This window comes from Limulus polyphemus, unplaced genomic scaffold (genome assembly GCF_000517525.1).
Source record: "Limulus polyphemus unplaced genomic scaffold, Limulus_polyphemus-2.1.2 Scaffold5994, whole genome shotgun sequence".
NCBI classification, from domain to species: domain Eukaryota; kingdom Metazoa; phylum Arthropoda; class Merostomata; order Xiphosura; family Limulidae; genus Limulus; species Limulus polyphemus.
In genome coordinates, this window is record NW_013671604.1 from 21284 (window position 1) to 36343 (window position 15060).

General features: G+C 32.0%; 1 protein-coding gene across 1 annotated transcript in view; it reads right to left on the reverse strand.

The window, feature by feature from the left end:
* Positions 1 to 1352: 1352 nt before the first annotated feature.
* LOC106473236 (putative glutamate synthase [NADPH]) overlaps positions 1353 to 15060 on the reverse strand; it is a 29479-nt gene continuing 15771 nt past the window's right edge. Inside the window, exons 12-21 of the mRNA XM_022401710.1 lie at positions 14632 to 14754; positions 13502 to 13592; positions 12298 to 12384; positions 10566 to 10751; positions 8656 to 8745; positions 7348 to 7507; positions 3186 to 3355; positions 2819 to 2986; positions 2373 to 2495; positions 1353 to 1631 (exon numbers count right to left, since the gene is read on the reverse strand). Of these exons, the coding sequence (XP_022257418.1) occupies positions 1452 to 1631; positions 2373 to 2495; positions 2819 to 2986; positions 3186 to 3355; positions 7348 to 7507; positions 8656 to 8745; positions 10566 to 10751; positions 12298 to 12384; positions 13502 to 13592; positions 14632 to 14754 (1378 nt within the window). The 3' untranslated portion in view covers positions 1353 to 1451. The remainder of the gene's footprint in view (positions 1632 to 2372; positions 2496 to 2818; positions 2987 to 3185; positions 3356 to 7347; positions 7508 to 8655; positions 8746 to 10565; positions 10752 to 12297; positions 12385 to 13501; positions 13593 to 14631; positions 14755 to 15060) is intronic.

Sequence of the window (15060 nt, forward strand, 5' to 3'; positions counted from 1 at the left end):
TATATAAGTTTAACATAACAGCAAATGTACAACGTTTCGACAAAGTTTTGTCATCATTGGGTACATTTGCTGTTATGTTAAACTTATATAAAAGTTTTTCTTCATTACACATTCAAGCAGTCTCCAAGCATTATTAGTCTCAAAATGGGTTCCTCGTCATCGAATTTGACTTCAGACACAAGTTGGTGATGCAAATATATAAATTTTTTCTAAATGTTTTAAGCTTTAATTTAAATTATAGGAAGTTCAAAAGTGTTAAACATTCATTCTTCAAAAGGAAAAGTGTATTTGTTATTAAAATACAGTAAAGTCTACACGTACAACTTTTACATGAACTAAAACTACATAATAATTAATCTTACACTTTGCAACAATTCATGAATTAAACAAATGTCACAACTATTAAGTTCAAACTTGTATAGGTGTGGTATCTCACTCTCCCGTAGTATATTTCATATTTATAAAACTGAAATTTTCCAAGTTCTGGTTTGGAGCCTCCTAAATCAAGTTGAGGTATTATGCTAAATTCGGCCTCAGGGGTTACTTTCTGTAACAGGTCTCATCATGAAAAACTAGCTACTATTTTATAGTAGAGTTGTACTGTATCCTACTTTATCTTGTATGTAGAGGTCATCTCTATATAACTGTTGCATGAAGCAGAAATATTTCCATATTCTTGTGATCTAATTTTCTGATTGGTTAACTATGAAAAGAATGGGAATTGTGAACACAGTTTTATCATTTTTTTTCAGACAAATTTGGTTTTGTCTTAGAGGAAGGAAGATGTATACTGTCCAAGTTTCATCTACATTTTATCCTGTTCTCTGTTACTTTTGATTACTTACTTCACCTCTTAGTAGTTTATTTTCAGTCGTCTTTTCTTTCTTTTTGACATTTTATTTGAATACAGTTACCTTTCTCCCATTTCATTCTTAACTTAATAGCTTACTTTTTAATTCACTACAATACAGTAATCCATCACTTCAATGATCAACCTTTAATCTTCAGTTAACAAAGTTTTTTTATTCTTTCTTCAAGTTAAACACCATGGATTCTCTCTTATTCCATTACTACAAAACACACACACACTGTCTTTTCAGAAGCATGCAGAATGGGAGGAAAGCAGGGGCATGTGCCCCACCCCAATGACTGCATACTTATTCCGTCACTTTTGTGAGGGTAATGCTATTTATTCCTATGTATACATCTGCATTTATTGATTATGCATGCACGCTTGTATAACCCCCCCCCCCCAAAAAAAATAAAACAAAAATAAAATGGCTGTCAAATTTAAATTCCTATTCATGTCACTCCATCTTTCCATTTACAAAAACCTCTAATCTAGTTGTTGCAGTTACTATGTACTTGGTTTAATCTTGAATTACCATATAGATACAGATAGACACAAACAAACAGAAAAGTGAAACAAGTGTTTGAACTTCCAAATGAGACTAAATAGCTAATATAAAATATGCACACTTACCTCCAGCAGCATAAACTCTAGAAACGGAAGTATGAAATTTTCCTGGTGGAGTTTTTATATTCGACCTACAATCTTGCATGATACCTAATTCTTCTACAATATACCGCTCTGGACCGAGGAAACCCATTGCTAGAAGAACCAGGTCAGCCTTCAAACAGAAAAAAAAAATATTCCAGAATATCCAGGTCAGCACAATATAAAAACAAGACATCCATCAAAAAATTATATCTTGAAGAAGCAGGGCATGTTACAGCAAAAAGAAAACTGGCTAAATTATGTATTAGCACCATGTACAACATTTGTACAGTTGGACACAGATTGTTTGGTGCAAAATAAAGAACTTTCAATAAAATTTACAAGTAATAACAGAAATATTTCTCAAGCTGCCATACAAAAGATTTGAAGTGATTCTCCTAACAATGTCAACAAGTTTATAATCAGAATATAAACTAGGTTTTTTTAAAAGTACAATATTTAATTAAGGTCAAGTAACACCAGTATAAAAAAAATGAAGCAAAAGAGGGTATTAAAGGTTAATGCTAAGCTTTAATTAATATGCCCTCTGACAGAGTATGTTATGCAATGCTAACCTACAATGACCTAACCAATAACCAATTCTAATCTTAGCTATCAGAGTAAAACTAGGTTAAACACCTTTAACTGTTGGTGTTGTTTGTAGTTAAGCACAAAGCTACACAATGGGCTATCTGTGCTATGCCCACCATGGGTGTCGAAACCCAGTTTCTAGCTCTGCAAGTCCGAAGACATACTGCTGCGCCACTGGGGGGCACCTTTAACTGTTTTCAAGAGAAAACTAAGAAAAGTCTGTTACTAAAATTGTTTGAGTAAGTGCGTTTAAACTGAAGATTTCGTACAAAACTTTATCTACCTTGAAGTCCATCTGAGTATCTGGAAGTTCTTCCATGATCCAACGATTTGAAGGATCTTTCTTCCAGTTCACTTTAACAGTTCTGATGCCTGCCACATGACCCCGTCCATCATCCAGGTATTCCTAGAGATATTTAAAATGTATAGTTTAACATGTTTGAAGTACAATTACATACAAGTATCTATTAATAGTTTAATGTCTAAAAAAGACAGTTGTATATAATTCAGCTTAAGATAATAAAAGGTAAATTGGTATTAACGTGAAAGTAAATTTTTCAGAGCTTTTCATTAAAAAATGTAGTATCATTAGATATTATTATTAAGCAAATAAAAATGTTATTGTAAATAGAGGTGGCTTTATGGTAAAAACAAAATAAAATGAAAAAAAACTAATTTTTGATTCCACATTATATTAGACAGCTACTTAAGAAAGGTATTAAAACACACCTTACTAACAATACAAAAATGACGAGGATCTTCTCCATATTTAACTTTGACCTCTTCATGACCATAGTCCACACGGAAAACCTTTGGCCATTGTGGCCAGGGATTGGACGAAGTTCGTGTTGGAGGAGGTTGAGGAAGAATTTCAAAAGTGACTACACTTCTAGCACCCTAAATACCCAACAAAAGACCGATAGTAAAGGAAAAGAGTAAAACAAGTCCTATAACTACTAATAAATTATACTCAGACTTAATATAGTTATTTCATGACAAACATCTTAACAGATTCTTTTGTTGTTATATAATACTTTAGAAAAAATTATTGTCTTAACTCTTCAGCATTTAAACTCATATGCTCCCCTCTACTTACTTGTCTCAATGCTGTTCCAATGCAGTCAACACCAGTGTCTCCCCCACCAATAACTATCACATCTTTCTGAACAGCAGACAAAGGAATATAATCTATTTTGTTTCCTAACTGCTTCTTTTGCCAAGTCTCTAAGAAGCTCATAGCAAAGTGAATACCTTCAAGATGTCTTCCTGAAGTAGAAAATAAACGTAATAGGTATAAAACAAAATTCTATAACATATTTAAGTGATATTCAGCAACCAATCTCCATAAATGATTAATAGTTTTAATACTGAGTGTTAAACTATACTTAATACTAATACTTTCATATTAATAAGTTAAATATAAATATTTCTTAACTGATGGCACTGCTGTTTCACGTATTGGTTGATCAGGTTGTATTCACATAGTTCAGTGTTATATTAATTAGTTCTTACATTGCTATCATGTGGTAACTGTACTGATCGTACAATGACTATCAATGCAAAGATAAATGGACACTTCAATTCAATAGTTTTGTCTGTGTACAACAAACAAAAGTTTTGTTGGTCAATTAACAAATATATGCAAAAGAAATCTAACTATGAATGGCAAATATTACCATTTTTGAGTAAAAACCTATTATATGCTAGGTTTATAATTAGTATTAGGCATACATCGAAGCTTAGTTATTTAACAATTATAATGAACTTGTGATCGAAGCAAGCAAATTACACAGATCAGAATTCAAAATATATACATAACATAGTAAAGGACATACATAAATAAATTAATGTTAAAAATATATTACTTATAATGATTAAAATGCATTGTTTCATCATATTGCTGTTGTTTAAAAGACAAACAGGCCATTTGAATTGAACTTAAGTTGTAAAGCTTAAAGAAATCAATGTGAAAAGGTCAGGAGAGATAATTTAGTGATGAACCGTAGAAGGCCGTATTATTCATTAGCCTCAACAATGTGATGAACCGTAGAAGGCCGTATTATTCATTAGCCTCAACAATGTGATGAACCGTAGAAGGCCGTATTATTCATTAGCCTCAACTATGTGATGAACCGTAGAAGGCCGTATTATTCATTAGCCTCAACTATGTGATGAACCGTAGAAGGCCGTATTATTCATTAGCCTCAACTATGTGATGAACCGTAGAAGGCCGTATTATTCATTAGCCTCAACTATGTGATGAACCGTAGAAGGCCGTATTATTCATTAGCCTCAACAATGTGATGAACCGTAGAAGGCCGTATTATTCATTAGCCTCAACAATGTGATGAACCGTAGAAGGCCGTATTATTCATTAGCCTCAAATATTATCTTATAAAACTTTTAATAATTTATTGCAATTTTTTAATAGAACTTTAAAGAACGTGCAAATTTTCCAGAGAACACAAGTAAAGTTTTTGCAGACATATGAGCTGCGTACATTCTTTTCTTTGCAAGTACTTCTCCTTAACTATAGATTAGTGGTAAGTTTACAAACTCACAATGCTAAAATCCAGAGTTTAACTTCCTATGGTGGACAGAGCACAAATAGTCTAAAATATTCTATTGTTTAGCTTCGCACCAAAACAAAATCCTTCACACACACACACACACACACACACACACACACACATACATATATATATATTTATTTATCTATTTATTTGTGGATGGGCAGGATTCTTTACAGTAGGTGTCTCTGACTTGTTGGCAATAAATTTCAACAATAAACAAACAGCACACAGTCCACTTGTTTTAAAGTAATATATTAAAATAAGTCAAACATATATACATGTGTTTTACACAGTTAATCACCACAGTTACATCCAGCACTTTAAATAATTGTCTCTTCTCATCAAAAGTCTACAGACTGGTTCAGTTACATTAAGACACAATTGACATATGTGTTACACAGTTAATCACCACAGTTACATCCAGCACTTTAAATAATTGTCTGTTCTCATCAAAGGTCTACAGGCTGGTTCAGTTACATTAAAACACAATTGACAAGACAAATTACTCTTCCCTATTCTCTTTTTACAATACAATTGGTGATAAGTTCACTTAAAAAAAAAACACTATACACTCTTTACAGCTACTCATAAACACTCAGTCTTCATCTATTTGACTATTATATCTCAGTAACTTTATTTTACTTAACAACCCGCATACATACATGGACACACACACGACAGCAGTCTCGAACATTCCACACCCTATTATATACATGATGCAATAATACTTACTTAAAGGAATGAGAAAAATTCAGAAGGTTCAGGTAACATGACATCAATTCACAAAAACTAACCACACAACAGGTGATATTTGAACAGTTATATAAACAAATTTGAAATAGATTATTGCTTCTAAAATAACCAAATATAACACTTGCACTATGTAAATCATAATATTCACATCAAACTTAAAATTGAAATGAAACAGTCATGTATATCCAACAAACATATATTATAAAAAAAGAAATTGATTTTAAACTAATAAAAACTAAATGCTTCAAAACATTTTTCATAAGGACAGAACAGAAATAGTTAACAGTCTTTGAGCTAAACAAGTTCAGGTATAGCTGCTATAACACGCGGAATGCATTCCTAAAAAATGGCACGTTATAATATGCAGATTTTCTCATAGAAACAATGTTACATGTCAGAAATGCATTCCTGTACAATTATTTTCCCTTAAAGTCAATTTTATTAATGATATAAACCACATTTACAACACATATTGATACATATTAATGTAAAGAAACAAATGTTACGAGCAAGACGTTTAATTTGAAGACAAATTAATACAAAATTTTTTAAAAACTTGCTTATTAAAAATGGACTTTTTTTACCCTAACATCTTCTGATAACTTTTGTTACTTTTTTTAAAGAAGGAGTCCAATGTTGCTTGCTTAACATTCCTTTTTGTTTCTCGATAAATTTATTTGTAGCGGCATAATAATTCCTCCAATTTTCTGTTGAATGAAGTGCTCCTTTCCATGTTGGGGTCCACGTCTGAAACCATTTTGCTAAGGTCATCAGCAAGCGAAAAACAGTTTGATATTCTTTTAAAGTTATGACCTTTGGTTTGTCATCACCTTCGTCAGGATTGCCGTCTGATTTATCTGCTGCCCAATCTCCATCAATTTGCATTAATTCATTATTAGTCAAGTCTTGAGAATGACCGGCTAGCAGTTCTTCTATGTCAGCTCCCCTTCACTTCTTTGAAGCCAGAATTCTGGGCAACCCCAACAACCTCCATTGTTAATTGTGGCAATGTATTTTTAAAGTTTCGAAATCAGTTCATCACTTTTTAACCTGCATCAAATTTCTTCAAAACTTTCCTTTTTACATCAATGGAAAGTGCTTTCCACTGTTTTTTCACACCACTGCAGTAGTTTCTCATTTCCCCTTTTGAACTCATTGTAACTAATAAAAATTGTAATAAAAATGTTTGGAGAAAGTGTATACGTGTCACAAGGCAACAACAACAAATAGACTGGTAAAAAAATAATAAGAGAAACACAATATCACATGTAGAAATTAGTGAAAAAACCAAAGCAAATGGAACAAACTGTCAGAAGGTAAATCAGAGAAACTAGTTTCGACACATTCATGTATCCTCTTATGTCTGATGTTGGCTGTCTTCTGGCATGAAAAAAACTGATCAGTAAATGTTTATGTGACCGCTGTTCTTGTAATTCCCTTATGGACACTGGAGGTCATTTAGCTTAAAGTGACCTTGGGAGGTGTTGAAGTTGGGTAGGCTTTCGATTAAGCAACTTTCGACGATTCTTCTTTTCATGTATTTATCTGTTTCGCATAAAATTCTTGTTGATTTCCAATTGATTTGATGGCCAGTCTCTCTCATATGAAGAAAAATTACATTATTTTGATATTTTATATCTTTTTCTTTCTTGTGTCAGTGCTTCTTCTGGTTTCACCTACATAAATTTTCTCACAGGATTGGCACGATTGTTTCGCAGGATAATTGCCGTTTGTTTCTCACCATTTTTATATTTATACAGTTTTTTGCATTTAAAATCTGCATAACTCCAAGTCGTGCAGCACGTTATAGCAATTCTGGTGTTAGAAAATAAATCAAATAACTCCAAATTTCCATTATAAAATGACACCTTATAGCATGTTTACCTGTACTGAACAAATGAAAGCTCTTCAATTTTAAAGTAAAATACATACCAGGAATTGGAAGATCTCTCGGCCAAGTAGACCCAACAGTCAGCAATAAAGCATCATTTTGCTCCAAAAGATCTTCTTGTGATACATCTTTTCCAACATCGGTGTTAGTAATAAAAGTAATTCCTTCTGCACACATCAAGTCCACTCTTCGTTGTACAACCTAACCAAAAAAACAATTATTGAAAAATTGCATTGTCAAAACAGTTGAATTTCTAGCAGATGGGGTTATACACTATAACTATATTAGTCAGCATGTTTTCATAGATATTAAACTTCAGTTGCTGAGGGTGTCATCGGTACAGACGTTTATGTAATTGCCAAATGTTAATAGCTCAATATACTTAAATTTATTGATCAATAATATACATGGAATAAAAATATACCATCCAAACTGTATAATATGTACAAAAGTGGTTGTTTATAAACATTGCATCTAAATTAACAAATGCATGGTACTTGCTAGACTTTACAACGTGTTCAGCAAATTTAGTATGTTGATGTTAAAACAATGATATATCTGTGAATTATACTTTTGATACAAACAAATTAATTCAGTTTAAATTTTATTGAAATATATTAATACCTATTCATTTTAGTCATGTACATGACTAATTAATTTAGGAATTAAATTTCAGAAAAAAAAACACTGGCACTTAACTTTACTGATGAAAAGATGAGATACAACACTTTCTATGGTATATAGTTTATCAAAAAGATTTTTTCTTGCATTAAAACCAGGTACAAAAACTGATAGAGATCCAAACACTAAAAATAAACCAAGTTTAAACTAAAGTAAATGTCTGGAATTAACTGGTACCTAATAATGTTTGGAGACTGCTTGAATGGGTAATGAAGAAAAACTTTAATATAAGTTTAACATAACAGCAAATGTACAACGTTTCGACAAGGTTTTGTCATCATCAAGCACATTTGCTGTTATGTTAAACTTATATTAAAGTTTGTCTTAATTACCCGTCCAAGCAGTCTCCAAGCATTATTAGTCTTAAAGTGGGTTCCTCATCATCGAATTTAACTAGAAAAACACATTAAACTCATAAACAATAACAAAGTGAAATCTTACATCACAAGAACTGTTGTATTCTAAGTTCGTGTAAAATATCTGTATTCAAATAGCCAGCATGAGTTTAATTAAACCTTTTAATTTTAATTAAACTCACAATATGAAAACTTTTTTTATTATTGATTTTCAGCCCATTTTAGTATACTCCCAATGTTGTTATAATTTTCTTTTTAAATATAGATAAATGTAAACTTGTTCACTACATTTTTTTTTACATATATATACACCTTTTTTTCCAATTTCATAGTAGGGATTCCATACTGTAACAAGCCTCCAATTTGGTTATTTCGTTCATACACAGTAACCAAGTGTCCAGCCTGAAAATAAAAAGTCTCAATATTACATTTTCATATTTAGAATAAGCTTACTAACACTATAAACAAAACATCAGTGTAACTACTGTTGCCAATTTAAAAAAACATGGTATTACATTATAACATACATTGACATAGGCACCAGAGAGACAGAGTAGTCACCAACACACAACAGCAAAAACACTTGAAAGCATACAATAACAAAGGCAAGGGTATAAAAGTAACTAATATTTGACAAAAAAAAGGGCAAATCGTAGAAAATTTAAAAAAATAAGTCAAGTTTTTTGGAACAAAATATTAGAACAAATCTTCTCGTACAAATATTTAAAATGTTTTAAATATCTATTGCAGCCTCTATGTTACTAAGAGCCTTCAGTCAACATTGAATCAAGAAATTCAAAACATAATGTCTGTTTTAAAGAATTTACAATATGCCATTAAATTAATCAAAAATTATCACCAAAAAGCTAGAAAAGCATGTTTTTTTAAACAATACATGAATGAAAATAAGAAAAAAAATTACTCTGCCTGGACTACCATTCAAAATTAACCCACAGAGATTCCTAAAACAAAATTTTCTTTCATTTACAAATATTCCATACAGTACCCATTAAAAACCTGATTTAAAACCAAACAAGAAAAATAGAAGAAATTTTTTATTGTTCCATACAAACTGTGTGAAAAAGTTTACATTTGTGAAACGGAAAAAAAAAAAAAAATTTAGAAAAAAAACCTACTATAATTTGAGAGAAGTTTGTGTTTACTCTAACTCCTCATAGGCTTTTGTATTTGGACCTGTAAAATATGGTTTAATCAACTACTAATGATCCTGGATGTGTCAAAAAGTTATTTTACTTTAAAATGTATAGATTTCATAGCTTCAGTGCTAGCTAAATATAAATAAGTTATTGGGGTAGCCACTAGGGGTACTGATGGGATTGTTTCAGTTTCTTCTTTCATTACATAGGGTGTACGTACAGTCTATGTACTTTCAGTCATTACTGGCATACTTAGAACAAAAACATTATTTATATTCATAACTGCTAGAACATTAATTCTACAATTGCATTCCATTTCCAAATTCCAGCAGTCGTTTGAGGAGTTTCTTTTTCACACATTCTTCATACATAATTTTAAGACAGACACACTCATATTAAGCAAGATGTTTAAGTCACATGTTAGTTATTGCTTTTGGATAAAAAAACAACAACACTAAGATATAAACAAATTCATTATCTCTCCATAGAGACTTTTTACAACCCTGTAATCTGAAAGTCAGCCAAACACGTACACACACACACACACACATCTATATATATAGAATTACTTAAGATAAAAACTGTTGAAAGTGCACTGAACTTAAACACCTCTGAACGCCACTTCAAGCTAAACTGTTTCTTAACAACAAGAGAATTTCATGATCAGATATCACCTAAGCTGTGTGGGTTGATTTCCCTTTAGTTTCCTGAATGGGACTAAGAGGACACATGAAAATCTCAAGACTAGTTTCCTAGTCTTTGTTCTCATATTTTGTTCCAAAAGTGTAGTTTATAGGTAGCGTTCATTTAGCCAACATACATGATTTCTGTAATTTACATTATAAAGAACTAAATCCATGACTTCTGCATCAGTACTTTACCACCAAAGTGTGATAATCAGACCAGTTTTAACCATTAGATTACTGGCAACTTTCTTTAATGTATCATTAACAAATACTATAATGTTTTACTTTTTAGATATTTAGTTTGTTTCAGAACATAAAATTGGGTTTTCCTATTTAATAAAAGTAGAATGACACTTAAAATACATAAAAATAAACTGACCTTATTCAACTGAGCAGCAGCTGCAAGGCCAGATGGCCCACTACCAACAATAGCTACTTTTTTGCCAGTTCTGAAGAGAGGTGGTTGGGGTTGAATCCAATTCTTCTGGAAAGCATGGTCAATGATAGCACACTCAATACTCTTTATTGTTACTGGTGGTGTGTGGATGCCAAGCACACAGGCTCCCTGACATAGAGAGAAAGGCTACCATTAGAACCTATGTCAATATTAAAACATGTATAGAGAAACCAGACATCATCTTAATCTCATTGCTTTAATGAGATAAAGATCAAGAATGACTGAAAAACAACAATACAAATCAGTAGGTTGTACATGCTTATCAACTTCAGAAACAAACCACACCATGAACTAATTACACATCCGTGCAATGGCAGCTTGTACTGTTGAGAAGAAACAAACATAAACTGAAGAAAACAAGATTGTAAATCAGAACCACTCGCCTATGTATACGGTAATTTTTGCCCTGTAATCCTTAAGAGCAGCAAATTTCTCAATGAAGGTTTATTGCAACCTGGTACATTCTGGATCAGCTTTTTTCATCACCAATGTGTCAAGTCAATTCTGTAGCATTGCATTTCTCAAGAAGGGTTAAATTCTTTGATTTTGGAAAAACATCTTTACAATTCAGCTGTAGTCATGTGTGTTGTGATTAGTACACACAGTAATTGAACAGTCTTTCAAGATATATATTGAAAAGAATTTATAGGCCACAAACTGAATAATGAAACTCTTGTTTACCATAATTGAAGAGTTTGGTGTGCAGACTTTGTTCATCATTGGATACGTCTGCAACGTTTTAGTTAATTCCTGCATATGAAAACTGTTGTTGCAGTTTTCAAACAGATAAACTTGTAACAGCACGGCATTCACAAGATGTTTTGACAATGTAGCGTTCCTTTGTGTGAATGATAATAAAGTCATGCAGTTCTCCCCCCACCCCACATTTCCCTTCATCTGCATCTGGATGCACAAGTCTTGAGAGGTAGGGCATCAATAACTCCTATATTTGATTGATGCTACTGAAAAACTAAGTCATCAACTTTCAACAAAGAGTGTAAGTATCTTGCCTCTGGAGTTGACTGTACAACATACAGCAACATTCTAACAAATCTCCTAACTTCATAAATAACGATGCACTCAAAATTTTCAGACCTTTTAATTGTCTTAAAACATAAGACGAGATCCATACAATATTCATACATGGTATTAACTACATAAATGTTAAAATACCATCAAGTTGCTGACTTTCTAAGCTGCTGCCCTGTCACTATAGCTTCAATAACTTCAGTTCTTTTTAAGAGAGCATGAAAAGAACACTAGAAAGTCAAACTGATCACTTCAGGGGTCTTTAATATGCTGGCATACCATATATTTTCTACTTTCTTATCTTGATGTAATAATGTTTTTAAAAACGTATTTATTCTAGGCATGTGTAGTCTTCACATAATACATGGTCAAGAATCTCATTAAGTAACGTTTGCTTTAGCTATCTATTGTTCTGTGTCACCTCTCAGAGATAACACATGGTCTACCTATAAAAGAAACAGATGTAAAACTGCATCTAATGTATGAAAGTAGAGAGCAGTTTCTGTCATTCGTTGGTCAGGTGATAGATCGCCTCTGAAATTTCCATTTTGGAGATATTTCTAATAGCCAGGTTTAAAAGTAAGTGTATTTGAAAACCACATTATCAAAGCTTCTCATAACTCACCTCACATGGAGCAGGGCATACCCGGCCAGTAAACTCTGGAAAGTTATTGGTTTGAAGAAGCTGGTAGAGTGCTTGCTGCCAATTATCCTAGAGAAAAAAAAATAAATGTACAGTGCAAACACACATGCACTCAAACACAAAATGCCAAACATCTAGTAATATGCAAAGCATGAAACTGACTTGAAATTAATAAAATTTATAAATTACACGAAGGAAAAACTACACGAGGAAACTGATTTCTGTTTTAATATTGTAAAGATAAATACTTTGTTTTATTGTTTCATTTCATTAGTTAACAGAGTTTTCAAAGAATGCTTTGGGAAAGTGAACCACTGCAGGGATACAAAAATAATATAGTTTATTTAACTGTAATAATATCAAATTTATTATTTTATTGACTTTGGTTTAAAGCCACGACCTCCAACACACTAGAAGAGTGCTCTATCAATTGGGCTAAAGGTTAAACCAATAGCACGTGACTGTAAAGCACTTTAAGAACTCCAACTATTACATTAGGGCCATATCATTCTGAAATAACCAACAGACTATGTTTAGTCTATGTTAAAATTCAGTATTTAAACCAATCTTTGATTAATTTCTGTAAAACCCGACTTTCTTCATGCTTACAAATTTTTTGTTTTTTTTTAAATGTAAAGGTGAGGCATTTTTCTGCCTTATGTATTTTTCCACAAATGCTCTTGTGATTATACATAATTTGTGTATTATTATACTAATCAGGACCACATGAAGCAGTAAAACCATGGCCTGACCACTTTTTCATGGTATGTGTAACTACAACTTATGTATTAAAACTTGGTTCTCTTAATTCAATACATTACAATGTGTATGCAGTATTTGTAGTTAAAATGACTTAAGATTCAACCTCATAGCATTAAATTTTCAAAAATTTAATGGGGAGGGGCATGCCCAACAACATCCCCTAAAAATGTCATGCCTAGCATGCCAATATTGTGCTTTGCACACATTGTTTAGCTGTGGCAATGGCCTGGCCACTCCAAAACTGTTTCCTCCCAGCAATACTAATAATAATAAAAATCTTTCTATTTCAGTAATACGTTGCTTTTCCTACCTGGAAAACAAGTTCATTCCATGGCAATGGCCTGGCCACTCCAAAACTGCTTCCTCCAGCAATACTAATAATAATAAAAATCTTTCTATTTCAGTAATACGTTGCTTTTCCTACCTGGAAAACAAGTTCATTCCACTTGGGTATGAGATTTCCCAGAGGACACCCATGACTTGACTGACAGAAGGGAACACCACAGTCCATGCACCTGTATATAATCAATATCTTTAAAAACGTGATAGAACATAAACTAAATGTAGATTTTTCTACTATTACTGAAGTTGTTTTAAGATATATAATCAGTTCTGTCAATTCATTATAATGAGTAAAATGTTGCAGTCAGAATGTTTAAAATAAACAGTAATCAGTTTAAAGGCTTATTCTCATGCCTATATAATAAATGTTTAAAAGTAGTTTCCTTAATATGCAATGCTTCTTTACAAATATTCACTGCTGATATTTATAAAAACGCATATTGTCAATGGTTGATTAAAATCCAGGGATTGTATCAGAGCACTGAAGTATCAAGGCTTTGGTTTGATCTTTCATTTTTATAACTTAGCAATGGAACAGGCATTGTCTTTAACTGCACTAAAAACAATTCAATTCATAAATATTAAAATACCTTTTTTTTTATCATAATATTTCAAGTCTCAATGGTGATTTTAAAACAATAAGAATTGCAATCAATTTGCAAGTATTGTCATTTCACAAATTGAATTATTTGTTTTAGTTAAGACAAGGATTGATTAATGATCATGTGAAATCAGGACTTTTTTTTTTTTACTGTATAAGAACAGTAGTCAAAATTTTAATATTTACAACACAATAGCAATAAAGAATTCACAAAAGTTCAAGCAAGCTGAAACCAATTGAATATTTATGTAACCAATACTTAAGCTGCTTTTCAAATAACATGATCTTAATGTTCACACTTTAGTGGCAGTTAAAGTTTTCCTTGTTACCTTGCTGCTTGTATTTTGAGATCTAACACAGTGGTAGTTAAAGTTTTCCTTGTTTACCTTGCTGCTTGTATTTTAAGATCTAACACAGTGGCAGTTAAAGTTTTCCTTGTTACCTTGCTGCTTGTACTTTGAGATCTAACACAGTGGCAGTTAAAGTTTTCCTTGTTACCTTGCTGCTTGTACTTTGAGATCTAACACAGTGGCAGTTAAAGTTTTCCTTGTTTACCTTGCTGCTTGTATTTTGAGATCTAACACAGTGGTAGTTAAAGTTTTCCTTGTTACCTTGCTGCTTGTACTTTGAGAGTTTTCCTTACATCATGGTGGTTATATATTTCTTTCCAGTCCTTCATTCGTTTCTCAGGAGATCGATAAAACACGGTGTCACGTTCGTACATCATAAAACCACTGCAACAAAACAAATTATGTAAATAGAAGATTAGATGCATGTTAATTAACATAACGGTCAAGTTATCAAGACACTTTATCCACTTGTTAAGAGGTCAATTGATAGTCAAGAACTATAACTGAAATAGTGCGTGTGCGTTCACAGGAGAGAAACACAATAACAAGAAAATTTATAGTCCTGAAGTTTTTGCAACACAAAGGTCCCTGCAATATTAACATAAAAAATTATATATACTGAATAAAGCTTCCAGTCATCAAAATGAGTTCAATAAGAGAAATACAGCAATATCTAAACTATTATTCCTA